General features: G+C 47.9%; 1 protein-coding gene across 10 annotated transcripts in view; it reads left to right on the top strand.

The window, feature by feature from the left end:
* The window catches only part of LOC139556499 (gephyrin-like), a 107,012-nt gene that overhangs the window by 65,619 nt on the left and 20,557 nt on the right, over positions 1 to 20,836 (top strand). For 8 of the 10 annotated variants that reach the window (XM_071370528.1, XM_071370527.1, XM_071370530.1 and 5 more), the window contains exons 9-12: positions 11,649 to 11,690; positions 13,616 to 13,690; positions 18,386 to 18,448; positions 19,771 to 19,813. In XM_071370528.1, the coding sequence (XP_071226629.1) occupies positions 11,649 to 11,690; positions 13,616 to 13,690; positions 18,386 to 18,448; positions 19,771 to 19,813 (223 nt within the window). The remainder of the gene's footprint in view (positions 1 to 11,648; positions 11,691 to 13,615; positions 13,691 to 18,385; positions 18,449 to 19,770; positions 19,814 to 20,836) is intronic. The other 2 variants (XM_071370533.1, XM_071370535.1) reach the window with 1 other exon arrangement.

Raw genomic sequence — 20,836 nt, 5'->3', positions numbered from 1 at the left:
ATTGCCATCATACAAACTGAGGCAGCAGACTTTGTGAAAATTTATATTTGTGTCATTCTCAAAACTTTTGGCCACGACTGTACATTGGGCCTGTTACAATATATCAATCATGATGGATTTGATGACTACCTACTTAGTTAGATCAGATGTGTAGAACCAGTATCCTTCTCCTATCCCTCATGACATATGTTCCATTGACCTCCTTACCACATTTATATCCATGTCTCCTCTATCTGTCTTCAAAAGCACCACCATATAACCTAAAATCAACAAAAATGTGAAATCCTAGCAGCATAATAATAACAGCTTCCATGTTGGATCAGCAGTGTGAAGATGGCTTTTGTGTTGCTTAAACTGGTTTTGGCTCTACATGAGGCTGCCTGAGTTAATGTTCTTCCAATAGCCTTTTGATGAATGCGTTTTATGGATGGAGCCGAGGCCAAGGCTTATCAAGCCACTTCCTCTTTCCTTCTCCACTGGAATATGAGTCACTATGAGAAGACTGTTATATACAGACCACCCCCTTGACCTCTATCTCTGGCCTCCTTAGAGGAGTTATGGCCAAGGCAAGGGTGTAGCTCAGACACACACACACACACACACACACACACGCACGCACGCATGCACACACGCACGCACACACACACACAAACACACACACTATTAACACTCACACAATAACACTGTGTGTAAAAACATACAGACATATTCACTCTGTATACACACACACACACACAAACACACACACACACATGTATTCACTCTGTGTACACACACACTGTTAACGAACACACAATAACACTATGTGTAAATACACACACGCACACACACACTCACACGTATTCACTCTGTATACACACACACACCCCACACACACACTGTTGACACTCACACAATAACAGTGTGTGTAAATACACATCCACACACACATCCATACACATCACACGAGTAACGATACTGTACTATTAATGTCACCACATTGGTCATACAGAACAACGTGAAAGCCACCCATGTTGCTGTTAGTCCTATCTGTAATCTAATTCACTAATGGATGCAGGATGCAGCCAGCCATAGTGGGCTGGATCAATGAGTCCTTCCTAGTCTGTAGCACGCTGTACTGTGGTCACTGCTACATAGCCTTGAACACAGATCCACTGTTTGTAGGTTAGATCTCTGTCTATGCTGTTGGGTGTAGTATAGTGCTTGATGGGGTCATCGCTACAGTAGCACGGTGGGTATGTCTGTTCAGTACAATAGATGTCTGCCTATGCCGGTGGTCCTCTGTAGCTCAGTCGTTTGAACATGGGGCTTGCGACGCCAGGATAGTGGGTTTGATTCCCGGGACCGGTGGTGTGTAAAATGTATGTGTCACACGCATGACTGTAAGTCACTTTGGATAAAAGCGTCTGCTAAATGACATATATATTATTACAGTATATTTAAGCAATAAGGTACAAGGGGATGTACCACGGCTAGGTACTGTTCTTACACAACGCAACGTGGAGTGGCTGGCTACAGCTCTTAGCCGTGGTACATTGGCCATATACCACACACTGACAACTAAGGGCTGTTCTTAGGGCCGACACGGAGTGAAGGGCCAGTAAAACAGCCCTTAGGAGGGTGTTATTGACAATAATTCCCTGGTTTGAGGGCCTTATTGCTTCTTATTGCTTGTCATTGTTTCATTTGAGAAACGTTACAGTCTAGTCACGTATAGGCTGCATGGGATGGTGGAGATCACATTGTAATGTACATTGTTGCACAGGTCGGAGAGGAAGAGGGCAAGATTTAGACCAACTGTTGCAAACCAAATGCTAGGCTAGTGGCATGTTTTACAGGGGAGATGAAGTTTATGAATTGCCTGGCTGGGCAGTGGGATAGTGGATGCACATTGATCATTCAAATGGAACCGTTAACAGGCATTATCGTGGTGAGTAAACCAATCAGCATCCAGGATTTTCTATAAAATAATCTTAGTTGATTATTTTATATATTTGACATGTGATAAGGCCACTGTCACGATCGTCTTGCTGAGAGAAAGTGGACCAAGGCGCAGCGTGTGCAAAATACATTCTATTTTATTGTAGAGAAAGGGAAAAAACACGCAACAAACACTATAACAAACTGAAACAAAACAACAAACGAATCGTGAAGCTAATAACGTAAGTGCACACACAGGCTACAAACGTACAACATAGACAATTACCCACATTAACCTAGTGCCTATGGCTGCCTTAAATATGGCTCCAAATCAGAGACAATTAATGACATCTGTCTCTGATTGAGAACCATTCAGGCAACCATAGACACAGCTAGACACCTATACTAAACACAAACCCATCTACTCTATTTAACCCCCTAAACCATACAACCACCCTAGACACTACAAAAACACATACATTCCCCATGTCACACCCTGACCTAACTAAAATAATAAAGAAAACAAAGAATACTAAGGCCAGGGTGTGACAGCCACACAGGGACAGAGATCATTACAGACACCTGTGATCATCTGAAGTAGCCAAACGTGCCACCAGATGTCATGTGACAAACAAAAAAAACTTGACAGTTACCAGAAATATACCCTCCCTTTGCAACCCTAGGTTTGTCCTAAATAGCAGCCCAATCCCTATATAGTGTACACATGATCTTATGGGCCCTGGTCAAAAGTAGTGCACTGTATAGGGAATAGGGTGCCGTTTAGGACAAAAGAGGGACTGTGGTCATTGGTACAGTAGCCTTCTACAGTGGATGTCTGTTCAGTACTGCCGAGGTCTGTCTATGCCGTGTGTGTAGCGTCTGCGGCCCGGTGGCACTGGCTGCTTCCCAATGGCGTGCCGGTGGTTTTAGTAAGTGTATAAAACAGAGTGTGTGTGGTCGGGGGCCGACAGCGGTAATGTCCTCTGGCTCAGGGCGCTGTTGGACCAGGCTGCCAAGCGGCCCTCCCTCCCTTCCCACCTTCCCACTGTCGACAGGGGATTTGTGTGTGTGTGTTTTGGACGGCACTCAGAGGATCTGTACCTACTCTGTCTCTCACTACCCCCTCTGCCACACACACTCATTTCTGAGAATGTCACCAGAGACGTGGGGGGGTGGGGGGGGTGGGGGTCTGGATGGGGGAGTGTGTGTTTGTGTGTGTGCTTGTGTGCATGCCAACTAAGGCTAGTGGTCTATAGATCAGTATAAGGCGTGGAGGAAGGCTGTGTGAGAAAGAAACCTAAGCTGAGTGTTTTCTGTGTTTCTGTTTCTGCATGTTTTCCTCCAAGTCTGTGCCCTGCGGTAAGTGAAGGCAAACAGGCAGTAGGCAGACAGGCAGTAGGCAGACAGGCAGTAGGCAGACAGGCAGTAGGCAGACAGGCAGACGTGGGTCTCTGCTCTTGGGCTGTGTAGAGCCTGCTCTTGTTTTACAGCCTGTACCATTAAGGCTTAATTCTCCTGTGGAAGGCATAGACATGGGCTCTCAAACTCATACACCTGTGCGTGTGTGTGTGTGTGTGTGTGTGTGTGTGTGTGTGTGTGTGTGTGTGTGTGTGTGTGTGTGTGTGTGTGTGTGTGTGTGTGTGTGTGTGTGTGTGTGCGTGTGCGTGTGTGTGCGTGTGTGTGTGTGTCTCCACAGCACAGAGAGGCTGGGGTAGCAGCACTGATTGTGAGTGTATGTGAGTGTACGAGCCTCCCTCCAGCACAGGGAGGCTCGTAAAAGTGACTCCTCCTCCTCGGACCACTGGAAGTGTGGAAGGATTTATGAGATGCACTGAGAGAGAGAGTTGAGGGGAAATTAGAGAGGAGGGAGTGAGAGAGGGAGAGAAGGGGACAGAGAGAGGGGAAGAGAGGAGTGATGGAGAGAAGGGGGGTAGGGTAGGGGACGATGAAAGGGAGGAAGAGAAAGAGAAACAAGCTGCGTTTTGAGGTATAGCCCGAGCGTCATAGCAGTGCCTTGCCTCGGTAAGAAGGCCTCTGCTGCATTGGCTGTCTGTCTGCCTCTCTTTCTCTGTGTCGGTCTGTCCATTTCTGTCCTTACACTGTCTTCAGAATGTGTGTGTAAGCCCACTAGCATTCGTCATATCACTCAGTCACAGTAATTGTACTCCCTCTGCTACTCTGCTACTGCTCCAATCAGTACAGAGAGAGAAAGAGGGAGAGAGTGAAAGAGAGAGAAGGAGAGATAGGGGGAGGGAGAGAGAGAGAGGTAGAAAGAGAGAGAGAGAGAGAGAGAGAGAGAGAGAGAGAGAGAGAGAGAGAGAGAGAGAGAGAGAGAGAGAGAGAGAGAGAGAGAGAGAGAGAGAGAGAGAGAGAGAGAGAGAGAGAGAGAGAGAGAGAGAGAGAGAGAGAGAGAGAGAGAGAGAGAGAGAGAGAGAGAGAGAGAGAGAGAGAGAGAGAAGGGATGGAGAGTGTCAGCCCCTCTACCATGTGCTGACAGACAGGCAGACACTCACATGGGTGCTGCACACCCACACCACCCCCTCCTTCTTATTCTGTCACTCCTCCTCTCCCTCTTTCTGTCTCTCTGTTGCTTTCCCTCCTGTTCTCCTTCTCGTGCACGCTGCTTCTCTGTTGCTCTTCCTCCCTAACTGTACTCTCTCTGTATCTCTCTGCTTGCTCTGTCGCTCACACACACTCTCAGATTGCCTGTGTGTGTGTGCGTGTGTGCTCGTGTGCACATGTTGAAGAGCTCGCTCAGTGCAGACTTCACTCTGAGGATGGTAAGTAGTGTCTTTCCTCCTGCGTTTTGAGAGTGTGTTTCTGGACTGTGTTGTTGGGAGTGTGTATGATGGAGGATTCTGTCTGTACATAAATTAGAGTGTTTACTGTCAGTATTTGTGTAGTGTGCCTGTGTGTGTGTCTACTGTATGCGCATGTGTGCATCTATACGCATGGCCGAGTGTGTGTGGTCTGATGATGATGATGATGGTGATGATGGTGGTTAGCCATAAACACGTACACAGCGATGATGAGGCTGTGTGATGGTAGGAAGTACACAGGGATGAGAGAGGAGAGGGCGGGCGAGGGGACATGCGTACGTTGACTGCGGGGTTGGGGTGAGGAGGGGGGAAGAAGGGGAGGAGGGGGAGGTGCAGGACTCACGTGCCTAGTGTGGTGGCCGTGTCGCTGCAGTATTCAAGAGAGAGTGAGAGACTGAGGGTTACATAAAGGCAGGGGGGAGGAGAGGGAGACAGGGACAGGCAGCTCCACTGGGCTCAATAGTCCCTCTGAGCCAGGGCCCTAGACTAGGGTCCACAACAGGAGCTGGTAGGGGACTGGATGGATGGAGAAATGGAAGGTATATACTGCAATACAGTAAAGACCAACAACGGCTAGAGATGCAGTGACACATGAACTCATAGATCTGGAAATTACAATGCAGTTTCTTATTTCTTATGTCAATGTCAATACCTATGAAGTGTTGAATGGAATTAGGGTTGGGCGGTATCCAGATTTTCATATCATCATACCATCCTTCTCTCATCCCGGGATTTATGGTATTACCGGCTTAGTACACAAAGGGGCGACAAAAAAACTCAAAACACCCATTGGGTGTCTATTACCAGAATGCTAACAAAATTAGCACAAGTAATAGCGAGTTTTCATGGAGGCTGCTAGCTAAATATGCTAACGAGAGCAAACGAAAATAAACTAATTGCAAAGACAGGGAACCCAGCTCATAAAGTTATACATACAGTATGTAGGTAGGAGCTACCGAATGTCATTTTTTGTGAGTTTAGACATTTACAAGCGGATATGAACGATAGACATTGTGGAGATGAACAAAGTTTTGACACGCGCTTGTCTGAAGGAAGAACAGTACTGGCACTGAAACAGCATGTGTACACGCTGTGTGGACTCTGAAGTCGCTAGTGTCACGTCCTAACCATAGTGCTTATGTGTTTTGCTTGTTTTAGTGTTGGTCAGGACGTGAGCTGGGTGGGCATTCTATGTTGTGTGTCTAGTTTGTCTGTTTCTGTGTTCAGCCTAATATGGTTCTCAATCAGAGGCAGCTGTCAATCGTTGTCCCCGATTGAGAATCATATATAGGTGGCTTGTTTTGTGTTGGGGATTGTGGGTGGTTGTTTCCTGTCTCTGTGTTTTGTCTGCACCAGATAGGGCTGTCTCGGTTTTCACATTTGTTATTTTGTTACTTGTATTAGTGTTACCGTTTATTCGTCTAATTAAACATGTTGAACACTAGCCGCGCTGCATTTTGGTCCTCTCCTTCACCTATGGAAGAAAACCGTGATAGAATCACCCACCAAACTCGGACCAAGCAGCGTGGAAACAGGCAGCAGCGACAGCAGCAGCGGTACCAGGAGGAATGGACATGGGAGGAAATTCTGGACGGAAAAGGACCCTGGGCAGAGCCAGAGGAGTGTCGCCGCCCCAAAGCGGAGCTGGAGGCAGCAAAAGCGGAGAGGCGGCATTATGAGGCGCTAGCAAGGCAGAGCGGCTGGAAGCCCGAGAGGCTCACCCAAACATTTATTGGGGGGGGGGGATAAAGGGGAGTGTGGCGAAGTCAGGTAGGAGACCTGCGCCAACTTCCCGGGCTTACCGTGGAGAGCGAGAGTACGGGCAGACACCGTGTTGTGCGGAAGAGCGCACGGAGTCTCCTGTACGTGTGCTTAGCCCGGTGCGGTACATTCCAGCTCCACGTATCGGCCGGGCTAGAGTGGGCATCGAGCCAGGTGCCATGAAGCCGGCTCAACGTATCTGGCCTCCAGTACGTCTCCTCGGGCCGGCATACATGGCACCAGCCTTACGTATGGTGTCCCCGGTTCGCCAGCACAGCCCAGTGCGGGCTATTCCACCTCGCCGCACTGGCCTGGCTACGGGGAGCATTAAACCAGGTACGGTTGGGCAGGCTCAGTGCATAAGAGCTCCTGTACGCCTTCACGGTCCGGTATATCCGGCGCCACCTTCCCGCCCCTGTCCAGTACCACCAGTGCCTACACCACGCACCAGGCTTCCTGTGCGTCTCCAGAACTCTGTTCCTCCTCCACGCACTCTCCCTATGGTGCATGTCTCCAACCCAGTACCTCCAGTGCCGGTACCACGCACCAGGCCTACTGTGTGCCTCAGCAGGTCAGAGTCGGCCGTCTGTCCAACGCCGTCTGCACTGCTCCTCTGCCCAGCGCCGCCTGCACTGCACTGCCTGCCCAGCGCCGTCTGCACTGCCTGCCTGCCCAGCGCCGTCTGAGCCATCCGTCTGCCCAGCGCCATCTGAGCCATCCGTCTGCCCAGCGCCGTCTGATCCATCCGTCTGCCCAGTGCCATCTGAGCCGCCCGTCTGTCCGGAGCCGTTAGAGCCGTCCGTCAGTCAGGAGCCGCTAGAGCCGTCCATCAGTCAGGAGCTGTCAGAGCCGCCAGCCAGTCAGGAGCTGCCAGAGCCGCCAGCCAGTCAGGAGCTGCCAGAGCCGCCAGCCATTCAGGAGCTGCCAGAGCCGCCCGCCAGTCAGGAGCTGCCAGAGCCGCCCGCCAGTCAGGAGCTGCCAGAGCCGCCCGCCAGTCAGGAGCTGCCAGAGCCGCCCTCCAGTCATGAGCTGCCCTCCAGTCATGAGCTGCCCTCCATTCATGAGCTGCCCCTCAGCCCGGAGCTGCCCCTCACTCCGGAGCTGCCATTAGTCCGGAGCTGCCCTTCAGTCCAGAGCTGCCTCTCTGTCAGGAGCTGCCCTTCAGTCCGGAGCTGCCCCTCTGTCCTGAGCTACCTCTCTGTCCTGAGCTACTTCTCTGTCCTGAGCTACCTCTCTGTCCTGAGCTACCTCTCTGTCCTGAGCTGTCTCCTAAATCTAGGAGGGACCTTTGTGAAGGTTCCTATACCAGGGTCAGGGGCGAGGGTCGCCACTCAAAGGACGCTAAGGAGGGGGACAAAGACAATGGTGGAGTGGTGTCCTCGTCCTGCGCCGGAGCCGCCACCGCGGACAGATGCCCACCCAGACCCTCCCCTTGAGTTTTGGGGGGGCGTTCGGAGTCACCTCAGGAGGGGGGTACTGTCACATCCTGACCATAGTGCTTATGTGTTTTGCTTGTTTTAGTGTTGGTCAGGACATGAGCTGGGTGGGCATTCTATGTTGTGTGTCTAGTTTGTCTGTTTCTGTGTTCAGCCTAATATGGTTCTCAATCAGAGGCAGCTGTCAATCGTTGTCCCTGATTGAGAATCATATATAGGTGGCTTGTTTTGTGTTGGGGATTGTGGGTGGTTGTTTCCTGTCTCTGTGTTTTGTCTGCACCAGATAGGGCTGTCTCGGTTTTCACATTTGTTATTTTGTTACTTGTATTAGTGTTACCGTTTATTCGTCTAATTAAACATGTTGAACACTAGCCGCGCTGCATTTTGGTCCTCTCCTTCACCTATGGAAGAAAACCGTGACAGCTAGGGTAACATGTCTGCCTGCTCTGATTGGAGAAGAGAGGGGAGGAGCAGACAGGCCGACAACTGAGTGGACAAAAAACACAAGGAAATCAAGATACAGATAGCTCATCCAAAGTGCTTTGACTTCCCAAACACGGCAGAAAGCTAACACAATATGACGCCCCGTCACCTTATTAATACAGCCACTTGCTTAGATAACTTGCAAGTTAAACTTAGGGGTCGCATTAACGCAGAATTCTGTTTTTCACACAGGAAAAAATTATAAAACACATGAGAAATATATTGATGCCAGATGTAAAATGCTTCAGTTTGTGCTTCAGATGAGAATTCACCAACAGGCATTATACCAGCAGACTCTGACTGATGTGGAGCTACTTTTCTTGGTGTTAATAGCCTACTTTTCTCCGGTAAAATGAAAAATTTACTTTAAGCAAAACATTAGGAAATTTAGCTGGCTACATTCTTTCTATGATAAACATTATCTTCAGAGTTTGTGCTGTTAGGTGACCTAAACTGGGACAACACCCCAGCCATCCTACAATCTAAGCTTGATGCCCTTAATCTCATTTCTCCTTCAACCAAATCCGGATAGGTGATGTTCTGAAAGAACTGCAAAATCTGGACCCCTACAAATCAGCCGGGCTAGACAATCTGGACCCTCTCTTTTTAAAAAAGAAATTGTTGCAACCCCTATTACTAGCCTGTTCAACCTCTCTTTCGTATCGTCTGAGATCCCCAAAGATTGGAAAGCTGCTGCAGTCATCCCCCTCTTCAAAGTGGGAGACACTCTAGACCCAAACTGTTACAGACCTATATCTATCCTACCCTGCCTTTCTAAGGTCTTCGAAAGCCAAGTTAACAAACAGATCACCGACCATTTCAAATCCCACCGTACCTTCTCCGCTATGCAATCTGGTTTCCGAGCTGGTCATGGGTGCACCTCAGCCACGCTCAAGGTCCTAAACGATATTGTAACCGCCATCGGTTACATTGTTTCCAGTATTTTTGTCCTCACTTACTCCTGCCGTCTTGCTCTGAGTTTGCCTGCGGGGGTTGTACCCTAGCCTAGCCTAGAAAACATTCAGAAAACAGAGACCATTCAATAGTATCAGAGACAGAAACAGAGTGGAGTGGATGAGACTGAATGGAGGCTCTGCGTTGACCCACTGCATTCAAAGTACTGTAGGGCTGTTCATTCCCCAAGTGGGCCCATGCAAACCATTGAGAATGGTGGGCAGACCCAGAGAACCATGAACACACACACACACACTCTACTGCGTTACCCCCTTCCCTCCACTGCACCACTCTCACTAGCTCATGGTTTACTACTACAATAGGACTTATTATCATTTCTACATGGAGCCGACTGCAGCTGCAGCCTTTTGAATTGAATAGCCGAGAGGATTTGATGTGCAAACATCCCTTCGCTCTGGTCGCTATTCCATTGTGCATTCCTGCCACAGCCTCATGCGGTCTTTCCCTTACAATTCCCAGAGTGGCAGTTTAGAGTGGATCTCTCAGACTGTTAGACTTAGGCTGAATCTGAAATGGCACCCTGTTTCCTATGTAGTGCACTACGTTTGACCAGAGCCTTATGGGTCCTGGTCAAAACTAGTGCACTACATAGGGAATAGAGTGCCATTTAATGCGCAGTCTAAGTAATAGATGATTTTAAAGACTTCTGAAGATGCTTGGTGTTAGAATATCAAGGTTGGCCGAGGCATATGGTGGGTTGGCTGAAGCATACTGGTCAGATCTTTTGGGGAATTAGAGGGGAGCAGTTGTTTGCTGGTCTGCCATTGGTCATTTTGGAGGGCAATGGTTTTCTGGTCTGTCATTGGTCAGTGTTGGAGAGGGCCGTAGTTTTCTGGTTTGTCATTGGTCATTTTGGAGGGCAGTGGTTTTCTGGTCAGTCATTGGTCATTTTGGAGGGCAGTAGTTTTCTGGTCAGTCATTGGTCATTTTGGAGGGGCGTGGTTTTCTGGTCAGTCATTGGTCATTTTGGAGGGGCGTGGTTTTCTGGTCAGTCATTGGTCACTGTCGGAGAGGGCGTGGTTTACTGGTCTATCGTTGGTCAGCTTTTGAGGGCAGTGTTTGTCTAGTCTGTCATTGGTCAAATGAGTGTTTGTGTGGGCTACAATAGATTGAAATACTAGTACTTTTGTACTTAATGAGGTTATCATCATAGTAAAATAGGAATTTCCTTAAATATGTCTTTGAATGGATCCCCATATCACATTGATACCCTCCCATTCATCAGGCTACAGAGCAACTATGGATAGACTGGTCTGAGGTCTACAGTTCAGTCTACAGACCAAACAGGGGATAGACAGTTATGGGTATGGTAATGTGATAGTTTGTATTATGTTTTCTATGTAAAAATGATGAGCTCCCGAGTGGCGCAGCAGTCTAAGGCACTGCATCTCAGTGCAAGAGGCGTCACTATAGTACCTGGTTTGAATCCAGGCTGTATCACATCCGGCTGTGATTGGGAGTCCCATAGTGTGGCGCACAATTGGCCCAGCATCGTTTGGGTTTGGCTGGAGTAGGCCGTCATTGTAAATAAGAATTTGTTCTTATCTGACTTGCCCCCAAAAAAACATCCAAACAATTTTGTAGAGTAAGTTGCTGATTAACGGAGGGTAAACTGTCACACAATTGAAATGTTTTCTATGTACAACATCTTTCCTACTGTAAGTAAAGGTTTTGGTGATTTGCTTTGGGTCATTCACACACACACACACACACACACACACACACACACACACACACACACACACACACACACACACACAATCAATCAACAAAATAGACGGTCAATGCAACAATTCCAATAAATCAAATTGACCAGTGTAACTGTGCTTTCCTCTGGTCCTCAGTCAGGAGTCTCAGCTTTACCGTGTTGTCCTGTACTGTACTATATGTGTCATAATGCCTGACCCTCGGCTATGCTGACTTACCTGAGACAGACACACTGATGCTGCATTCATGTGGAAACTAGGAACTGGGAAACTGGGGGTACAACAACGCTATCCGAGTTTCCCACTTGAATGTAACACTTGGAAAGCAATTTTGGATGTTGTCTTGATGCGTCTGAGCTGCTTTATGGCAGTGTTGGTCTTGAGAATGCGATAATTCTGACACCGCATGAACACGGCATGAGACAGGGGCACTGTCTGTCTGTCTCAGTGTCCGTCTGTCTGTCTGTCTGGCTTCTGGCTGTGTTAACCCTGTTCTTTTCTCCCCTTCTCCTTCTCCTCCTCCTCCTCCTTCTCTCTTGTGGCACCAGGCGCGGCTCCCCTCCTGTTCATCCACCCTAAGCATTGCTGAGGTACTCTTGCAAACCTACTAAGGAATCGCCATGGCCACCGTCGTCATGACGTCGTCATGGCATCGTCATGGCATCGGTTACCATGGTCCCCCCTCCTCGTTCACCTGGCATGTTTGCGCAGTCACTCCATCCCTCCTTCCTTCTTCCTTCTTCCTCTGTTTTGCATAATGTTCCTCCTCCTTCTTCCCTTTATCTGTATGTCTGCCCTGCATGCTGCCCCTGCTAGGTGGAAGGACACAGTCGTCTCTCGGAGTACTGCAAATCCCAGAATCATTTGCATTTTTAAATCTCTTCCTGTATCAGAGTATGTACAGGCCTTTTGACCAGTTTCATGTTAACATTTGGACCATAGTGTAATCGAACGCATCATATCGTCTGAGATACCCTAAATTGTATCTAATTGACTCCCTCCCTCCCCACACACAGCTCCACTCACGTCATCACCTCACCACCCACTCACACCTTCTGCCATGTGACATGTGACTCAGTGACGTTCCAAATACAGTGTTAGAGTTGAAACGTCATGGTAGCCGTCTCGCTGTGCGGCGGCAGCGGTGCTTGTACCAACAATGCATTGCTCTACCCTTCAGCTGGTTTTGAGGTAGGCTTGCTCTTACTCAGCATTGTGACAATATCTCTAACAGATACCTCTCCTGTGCTTGATTTATTGTTAGTGAGATTGATGATTGGGAAGGGATATGGTATCCATCTGCAATAGATGGGCAGTGGGAGGACACAATAGATCTCCTGTAAGTAGCATTTATTTATAAAAATAAATAGAAAGTTGGACACTAATGCAGGGTTGTCAAGCTAATTTTGGCCGTATTCAGTCTTCATTGAGGTCCGGAGGGCCACACTGAAAATGTGTTATATTTCCATGCAGTTAAAATGAGCGTAAAATAGTCCTCTACACATTGTTTCTGGAATGTTCTATGGTCCCTGACTGTCTAGCTTTCATTTCAGTGATTAGTGAGCTGGACACAGTCAACTGGATGAATGTAGGTCCATTATCATTCTACACATTTGGTTTTAGTCATGTTAAAGTATATTGAGTTCGTTCGTTGCGCCCTAAATTTATTTTTGCAAAATGTCAAATGTCAAAGATTGGATCCCCTCGTGTGCCGGATCTGCGGACCAAATGTTTGACACTCCAGCTCTAATGGCTCGGATGCAATAAGTTTAATAAACCAATGTTTTGACAGCTTAAGCACAGGCCTTCAGTAGGGTTTCATCTGATTTAGGGTCAGCTTTCTCTACCCTTGCAGCAACCAATAATGTGAGTTATAACTGACCTTGGATCATTTTAGAGCGAAGATACAGGAACCATATGTCAAACACTGAAGAGAAAAGAGGCACATTTCCACCAGTACACCAACACAAACAAAGCTAATATCACTCTCCTCCGCTCACTAACACTAACTCACTCTCAGACCCATGCTAAACGTGCTCTAGGTTGGAGCAAAAAGTTGCCATCACATTATTTGGTTAATATTTCATCAATTTTTGTTTCTGTATTGTCAGAATATTGGTCTTTTTTTGTTGTTGTTTGAACTGATTTCTGTATGTGTCACCTCAGTAGTCCTGGGTTGTGTGTGTGTGTGTGTGTGTGTGTGTGTGTGTGTGTGTGTGTGTGTGTGTGTGTGTGTGTGTGTGTGTGTGTGTGTGTGTGTGTGTGTGTGTGTGTGTGTGTGTGTGTGTGTGTGTGTGTGTGTGTGTGTGTGTGTGTGTGTCTATATGTGTGTCTGTGTGTGTCTATATGTGTGTCTGTGTGTGTGTCAGGCCACAACTATGTGTACTATTGTACTGTACCAGGACATTTGAGTGTGTGTGTACATGTATATGTGCGTGCCTGTGTGTGTGTGTACCAATATGGGACGTGTGTGTGATGCATGAAGGCGAGTGACCTATCCTGTGGCTTCCTCCAGGCCTCACGGAGAGAGTTCAGGGCTCACCTGGATGAGGTCATCACGCTCAAGTCAAGGTACTCTACCTTGGACCAGGTAAACCCCCTTACATTCTTCCTACCCTTCCTCTATACCGGCATGCGGGCCTCGCTCCTCACCATAGACACAGGCACAGTCACCACACAGCACTAGGGCCTCAGAGAAACCAAAGACACCTGTTAGAGACCCCTGACAGACATCCAGAGGTACGTAGACACACAGGGGAGGTGCCAGGATCCACAGCCCACAGAGGACTCGCCATCTCAGGCAGCCTGCTCTCGGCGGCTCCCCTTTGTGGTGATGCAGTACTGGAGCTCATCTACAGGGAAGATAGTGAGAGACTGTAGGGAAGAGAGGGAGGAGAGGCAGGAGAGGCAGGAAGGTCACGTCGGATGTATTGCCATAGGGGAGCAACACACAATATGAAAGGTTCCAGTAGGAATTTGGCACACAGAGTAGTTTGGGTAATGTAGTCTTTCTAGGCGTTTTGGCTTGATCTGTTCATAACAATACCTCTCTCTCACCAGGCATTTTAGCAAAGCCCATACAATGAACAGTACAGTAGGCTTGGAGATAGAGTGTTCAGTACATCCCCTGCTCAGGCCTCTCTAGAACTCCACCAGCGTTCATTCTCTCTCATCCGTCATCCATCTAGTTGTGTGTGTGTGTGTGTGTGTGTGCGTGTGTGTGTGTGTGTGTGTGTGTGTGTGTGTGTGTGTGTGTGTGTGTGTGTGTGTGTGTGTGTGTGTGTGTGTGTGTGTGTGTGTGTGTGTGTGTGTGTGTGTGTGTGTGTGTGTGTGTGTGTGTGTGTGTGTTGGCAGCTGGGCAGGGGAGCAGTTCTTGTAGCGTTTTTGTTGTGCTTTTTATGTGGTGTTGTGCTTTTGTTCATGTCTATGAGAAGATGTGCACATCAATGTCCTTGTACCAGAGAATAGCTGTGTGTGTGTGTGTGTGTGTGTGTGTGTGTGTGTGTGTGTGTGTGTGTGTGTGTGTGTGTGTGTGTGTGTGTGTGTGTGTGTGTGTGTGTGTGTGTGTGTGTGTGTGTGTGTGTGTGCGTGCGTGCGTGCGTGTGTGTGTGTGTACGGGCGTGCACACGTGTGTGTAGGTGCGTGCGTCTGTGTGTATGCACGTGCTTCTCTCTGTGTGTGTGTGTGTGTGTGTGTGTGTGTGTGTGTGTGTGTGTGTGTGTGTGTGTGTGTGTGTGTGTGTGTGTGTGTGTGTGTGTGTGTGTGTGTGTGTGTGTGTGTGTGTGTGTGTGTGTGTGTGTGTGTGTGTGTACCACAGTAGCTTGCACTCAGTTTAGCCAGAGGAAGTGCTGTCAGGTGGCGTCACTCCTATGGGATGCTCGTCCCTATCCGCGAATCGACCCTTGAGTAGTGTAGAGGGGCATCTCTCACCCCCCTCACTCTCTCCCTCCCTCGCTCCCCCCCTCTCCCCCTCTGTCCCCCTTAGGTCTTGCTCTGGCAAGTGAGTGTTGTCTTTTGAGGGCAACAGAAGCATTTGTCCCGTCCTTCCCCACTCTGTCACTATCCTCTCTTCCATCCCTTTCTCCCGTAGGACAGAGTGGTGCTAGAAGGGTTTTGAACTCCTCTCTCCTTTCCTCTCCTCTCCTAGTCTTGCGTAGACACAGCTCCAAAATAACCTGGTTGTCACACCTGCCTTGGAAGTCTGGAGAAGTTTGTATTGCAAAAACGCGGTTTGAATGGACAGTAGGATTTTGATTGGATGTTACATTTCAAGAACCCTCCCCACATGCTCGTTGGTGCTACGTGTTATGTTCGTCACTGCTTTCAGACCGGGTAGGACACATTTTGCAGTGAGTTGTTCTGTGTGCTAGTTTGCAACATGGCAGAAAGTGGTAAAAAACCTGGAGGAAAAAGTGAATTGTGTGCTCCATACACAACCAGTATATGGACACATGTTTACCCGTCTTTCCTCATGTCCTGTTGCACCTACTGCACTAATCTAGTGAGTACCTCTGGAGCTCCGCCCAAGCAAGACACTTGATTGTTTTGATATTTTGCAATGCGTCACTGATTTAAAGCGGGTTCCAAATTCCACTCCTATTTAGCAATTTTTCTACCCTGGACTTCCCTGGCTTCCCATGTAAGGACGAGGCTACTCCTCCCGTTCTCTCCTCCCCTCCCTGCCCCATGTCACATCCCTCTCCTCTTCCTCTCCTCCGAAATCCCCCTCTTTGCATAATTTGTCGGACAGCGCCTTTGTTTTTTGCTGAGCCCAGCACAGAAACACAGGAACAGTGGCTGTTCCCTCGTCCCCGCGAGCCGCTTGTTTACCTCGTCCGTTATTGGCCAATTCCTTTCCCCTAGGCAGCGGTAAGCTTTGCGGCGTCCGTGTCTCGCCGTAGCCGTCCACTCCGAGACCTTTCTCCCTGACTCGGCCTCCGTGCTCGCCACTCGCTATTCCACATGCGCCCCCTCCGCCATTGATCTCTGTGGACGATCGCCATGACAACCCATCGTCAGGCCGTTTCCGCGGCGACTATCGGGTTGCCGTGTAAAGCAATTATGGTTGTTTTCCATGTGTGTGTGTGTGTGTGTGTGTGTGTGTGTGTGTGTGTGTGTGTGTGTGTGTGTGTGTGTGTGTGTGTGTGTGTGTGTGTGTGTGTGTGTGTGTGTGTGTGTGTGTATATTCTGTTCCATTAAGGTTCAGTTTAATAGGCTGGTGTATAGTCAGGATTTTGCCTAAGGGTAGGCATATTGCTGCAGGGCCTAAGAGCTCTGCTACACACACACAGACAGACAGACACACACAGACAGACACACACACAGACAGACACACACACATGGACACTTAGCGTACTCACATGGACACAAGCAAACACACCCTTCAATCAGTTCTACTACACACACAGCATACTCATACATGATATATAAACACTCTCATTCAGTGCAGTTCACATGTTCTTCAAAACAGTCAATGGCAGCCGTCCCAGTCACAAATACACCTACACACACTCCTGGCACAAGTACCGCTACAGTGCAGTGTGCCTCAAATAGACTTTCAGTAATTCCTTCTTTTGAATTACACTGTTGGGCATAAAGTCATATTCACTTTTTCCACACTGCAGTGTGTGCGTGCGTGTGTGTGTCTGTGTGTGTGTCTGTGTGTGTGGCTGTGTCTGTGTCTGTGTCTGTGTGCGTGTGCGTGTGTGTGTGTGTGTGTGTGTGTGTGTGTGTGTGTGTGTGTGTGTGTGTGTGTGTGTGTGTGTGTGTGTGTGTGTGTGTGTGTGTGTGTGTGTGTGTGTGTGTGTGTGTGTGTGTGTGTGTGTGTGTGTGTGTCTGTCAAGTGTCTGTCTTAAGTACTGTAGTGTCTGTACGCAAACTGTTTGATTTAAGTGACCTGTATTAAAACGTCTGTGTGTATGTGTCTGTTACATTTTGTGTCACTCATGCATACAGTATACCTCTCTTTCTCTGTTTTCCAAGGAAAGGGAGGGAGGGAGAGAGGGAGGGAGAGAGGGAGGGAGAGAGGGATAGAGGGAGAAAAGGTGGGAGTGTATGATGTCATGCTTTGCTCTACCCGTTTCTCCACACATTTGCTTCTGCACCCTTTTTCTGCACTTTTTCTCCGCACTCTCTCACTCTTTCCTCTCGGTGCTCTTTTCGTCTGTCCACATAAGTCGTTGTGCTCTCTCTCTCTCTCTCTCTCTCTCTCTCTCTCTCTCTCTCTCTCTCTCTCTCTCTCTCTCTCTCTCTCTCTCCATGGCTTTCTGGTGGTAAATCTCTTTAGTAAGTGTTTGTCTCAGTGAAGTTCTGTTGTCTGTCTCTTTCCACCTGTGTTGGTGTGTCTCACCCTCTGTCCATTCCTAGTGCCACCAATGTAGCAGCATCATCCACCGTTCTCATACGGTTATGCCCAAACGTTACATGAATGTTAAGGAGCCGTTAGCCTAGTCACTGACCCGATCCCCCTTCCGCTTAGTATAATATCACGTTAGTATTACGCTAGTGAGGAACAGAGTTGTTGACAAGTATAGAGAATATAAACAGATTTGCTGTTTAAGGTTGACTTTCGAAGGGGTTCCCTTGCAGACTGGCTAGATCGATTTCATTAGAACGACACCCAATATATGTGTTTTTATGTTGTGTAATACATCTTGTTGAGTTCATGGTTATTTTTGTGTAGTTTGTAAAAAAAAGTCCATGTTAGACATATAATGGTACTGTTAGTCCTGATCAAAACCTTTCAGAAGAAGGTACACCTGTAATGTTCTGAATCTCATAACTTAGTTGTTAATTGTTAGTCTTCATTTTTGCTTTCTATGTATTGAAGGTTGATTTTTCTATGTATTCTGCAAGTTGATCTTTCTATGTCTTCTGTAGACTTAGTAACTCCCCTTCTCCCATCCCCTCCTGTCTCTCCCTTTCACTCCCCCTCCTCCCCCCCTGTATCTATAGCTCTCTCTCTCTCTCTCTCTCTCTATCATTCTCACTATCTCTCTCGCTCTTTTTCCCATCCCGTTCTTTCTCCTCCTCTTTTCTCTACCCCTCTCTCTCACTCCCCCTTTCTCTCCCTCTCTCTCCTCTCTTTCTCTCTCTCAACCTCGTCACTTTCCCTCTCTCACACACTCCCCCTTACCCTATCCCTTCTCCCTTCTGCTAGCAGTCGATTGTTGTTCCTTGTGTCTCGCTCTCTTGTTGTCTCTGTTGTTGTGTTGTGGTACAGTACTGATGCATCCTGGGAGTTGATGTTCACTGATGCCTGTGATGATGCTTTATCTCCTACTAGCTCCAGTGTAGGTTGGAGGGGCTTAAAGATGATCGCAGGAGCCATAGGACCTTCAGCTCTCGAGTAACTATCCCCCCCCCATCAATGAGGAGCTGCCGCCCTCCGTTTCTGGCTTTCTCTCTGTTTTTCTGTCTTTCTTGCCATCTCTCTTTCTTTCTCTCTCTCCCTAACATGCTCTGCTTTTAGTATCTGTGTCTGGTGTTGCAGAATGTCTGTAGACGACATCAGTTTGCTCCAGTAGTGCACACTCTCTCTCTCTTCCTTTCGCTCTTTCTCTCTCTCTCTCTTTTAGTTCACTAGTTGAGCTGCAGTCTTGTCTGGTCGTTTTGCTTTTCTCTTGGCTATGGGACCACATCCTGCTATCCCTCCCTCCCTCCCCTACATCCCCCTTGCCCCTCTCTCCCGCCTCTGGCTGTGCAGTACCCAGCGGTGTTGCAGTAGTTGTAGTGGGGGGGGGGGGGGGGGGGGGGCACATGTTGCAGAGCCACATAGACATGGAGCAGATAAGACAGACAACCAGACACGCAGGCATACAGAGACAGACAGACAGGTAGGCAGGTAGGTAGATGGGAGACAGAAAGAAATAGAGACAGACAGGTAGACAAGTAGGCAGACAGGTAGACAGGAGACAAAACGGAATAGAGACACAGACATAATTTCTGAGCTAAAACTGATCGTAATCCCCCACCCCCTCAACACACACACATTCACATAGAGTGTGTGAGGGCTGTACTTACTGTAGCGCCTCACTCTAACCATTCCCTCTGTCTAGCTACCCTCTTCTGCGTTAGCGTTAGCGTTAGCTTATCGTTCCCATAGAATCAGAGGTTTTCAGAGAAACCCAGCCCTCCTGCTCCACATCTGAGCAGCCACTATCAATACTGCTGTTATTGCTTTTAATATATCTGTTATTATCAATGTTTAATCAATATGGATGTTGTTGCCTTTGTCCACTATATCTGTGAATTTCAATTTAAGTCATCTATTTTAGCTCAGTCTAACTCATCCAGGTATATCTGTGAATTGAGCTAACCTGTTTTAGCTCAGTGAAATTATTCCAGCCGCTATCACTGTATCAAGCAAGACAAGAGGCACTTGAATTAGTATTACCCATGTGATTTACAGTGCTGCTATGTCAATGAGATTTTATGCACCATATAAAAGAGGATAATGATACGAGGTCAGGAAGCGGAAGACATCTGTATGGAAGGACAAAGTGCAAGATAGGTGTAGTGTCACGAACCTCTTTCTCAGTCACTTTTTTGACTGTTGTGAAAAGATCTCATCTTTCAAACATGTTGAAAAGGCAACCTGGTCTATAAAAATCTCATTGTGTCTCTTTTTCCTCTCTCTCTCTCTCTCGCTCTCCCTCTCTCATTCGCCAGGTGCAGTCACGATGCAGCAGCAAAGAAAATATCCTAAGATCAAGTAAGCACTCTACCACACGCTCTGAAGAAGCGACTTAGAGCTTCCCCTGTAGCAGGACAATTGTTTGTGCACGTCTATGTGTGCGTGTGTGTTCATACATGAGCATTCGTGCATCCGCTCGTGCACACGAGTGATGTTGTGCCAGGGGCTAACTGAGGCTCATGTTAACAATCTGAAATATGCTGTGGAAGCGTCAGCTTAAAAGACAGGGAATTTGGTCAAGAGAAATCCGTGCACTGGAGCTTCTCTTCTCTGTGCTGCTAGGCAGAGGTAGGAGAGAGAGATTACACGTTAGTTACACCTGGCTTTGTTCTTCCGCTTACCTTTGGAATTATTCCACTGCTGTTATTAGAAACAACATGGTCGCTGTCAAGAGCTGAAATCGTGCGTGTGTGTGTGTGTGTGTGTGTGTGTGTGTGTGTGTGTGTGTGTGTGTGTGTGTGTGTGTGTGTGTGTGTGTGTGTGTGTGTGTGTGTGTGTGTGTGTGTGTGTGTGTGTGTGTGTGTGTGTGTGTGTGTGAAATAACACATATGGAATCATGTAGTAACCAAAAAAGTGTTAAACAAGAAACACAAGCAACGGACATTAGACCACTGGAAATCTGTCCTTTGGTCTGATGAGTCCAAATTTAAGATTGTTGGTTCCGTGTATTTAAGACTTTTGGTTCTGTGTATTTGTGAGACGCAGAGTAGGTGAACGGATGATCTCCGAATTTGTGGTTCCCACCGTGAAGCATGGAAGAGGTGTGATGGTGTGTGGTTGCTTTGCTGGTGACACTGTTGGTGATTTATTAAGAATTCAAGGCACACTTAACCAGCATGGCTACCACAGCATTCTGCAGCAATACGCCATCCTATCTGGTTTGCTCATAGTGGGACTATAATTTAGTCTGTGGAAGGGCTATTTGACCAAGAAGGAGAGGGATGAAGTGCTGCATCAGATGGCCTGGCCTCCACAATCACCTGACCTCAACCCAATTGAGATGATGTGGGATGAGTTGGACCTAGTGAAGGAAAAGCAGCA

The sequence above is a fragment of the Salvelinus alpinus genome, chromosome 27 (genome assembly GCF_045679555.1).
Source record: "Salvelinus alpinus chromosome 27, SLU_Salpinus.1, whole genome shotgun sequence".
Lineage (NCBI taxonomy): Eukaryota > Metazoa > Chordata > Actinopteri > Salmoniformes > Salmonidae > Salvelinus > Salvelinus alpinus.
The sequence above is the reverse complement of the archived record's forward strand: the minus strand, read 5'-3'. Positions and strand labels throughout refer to the sequence as shown.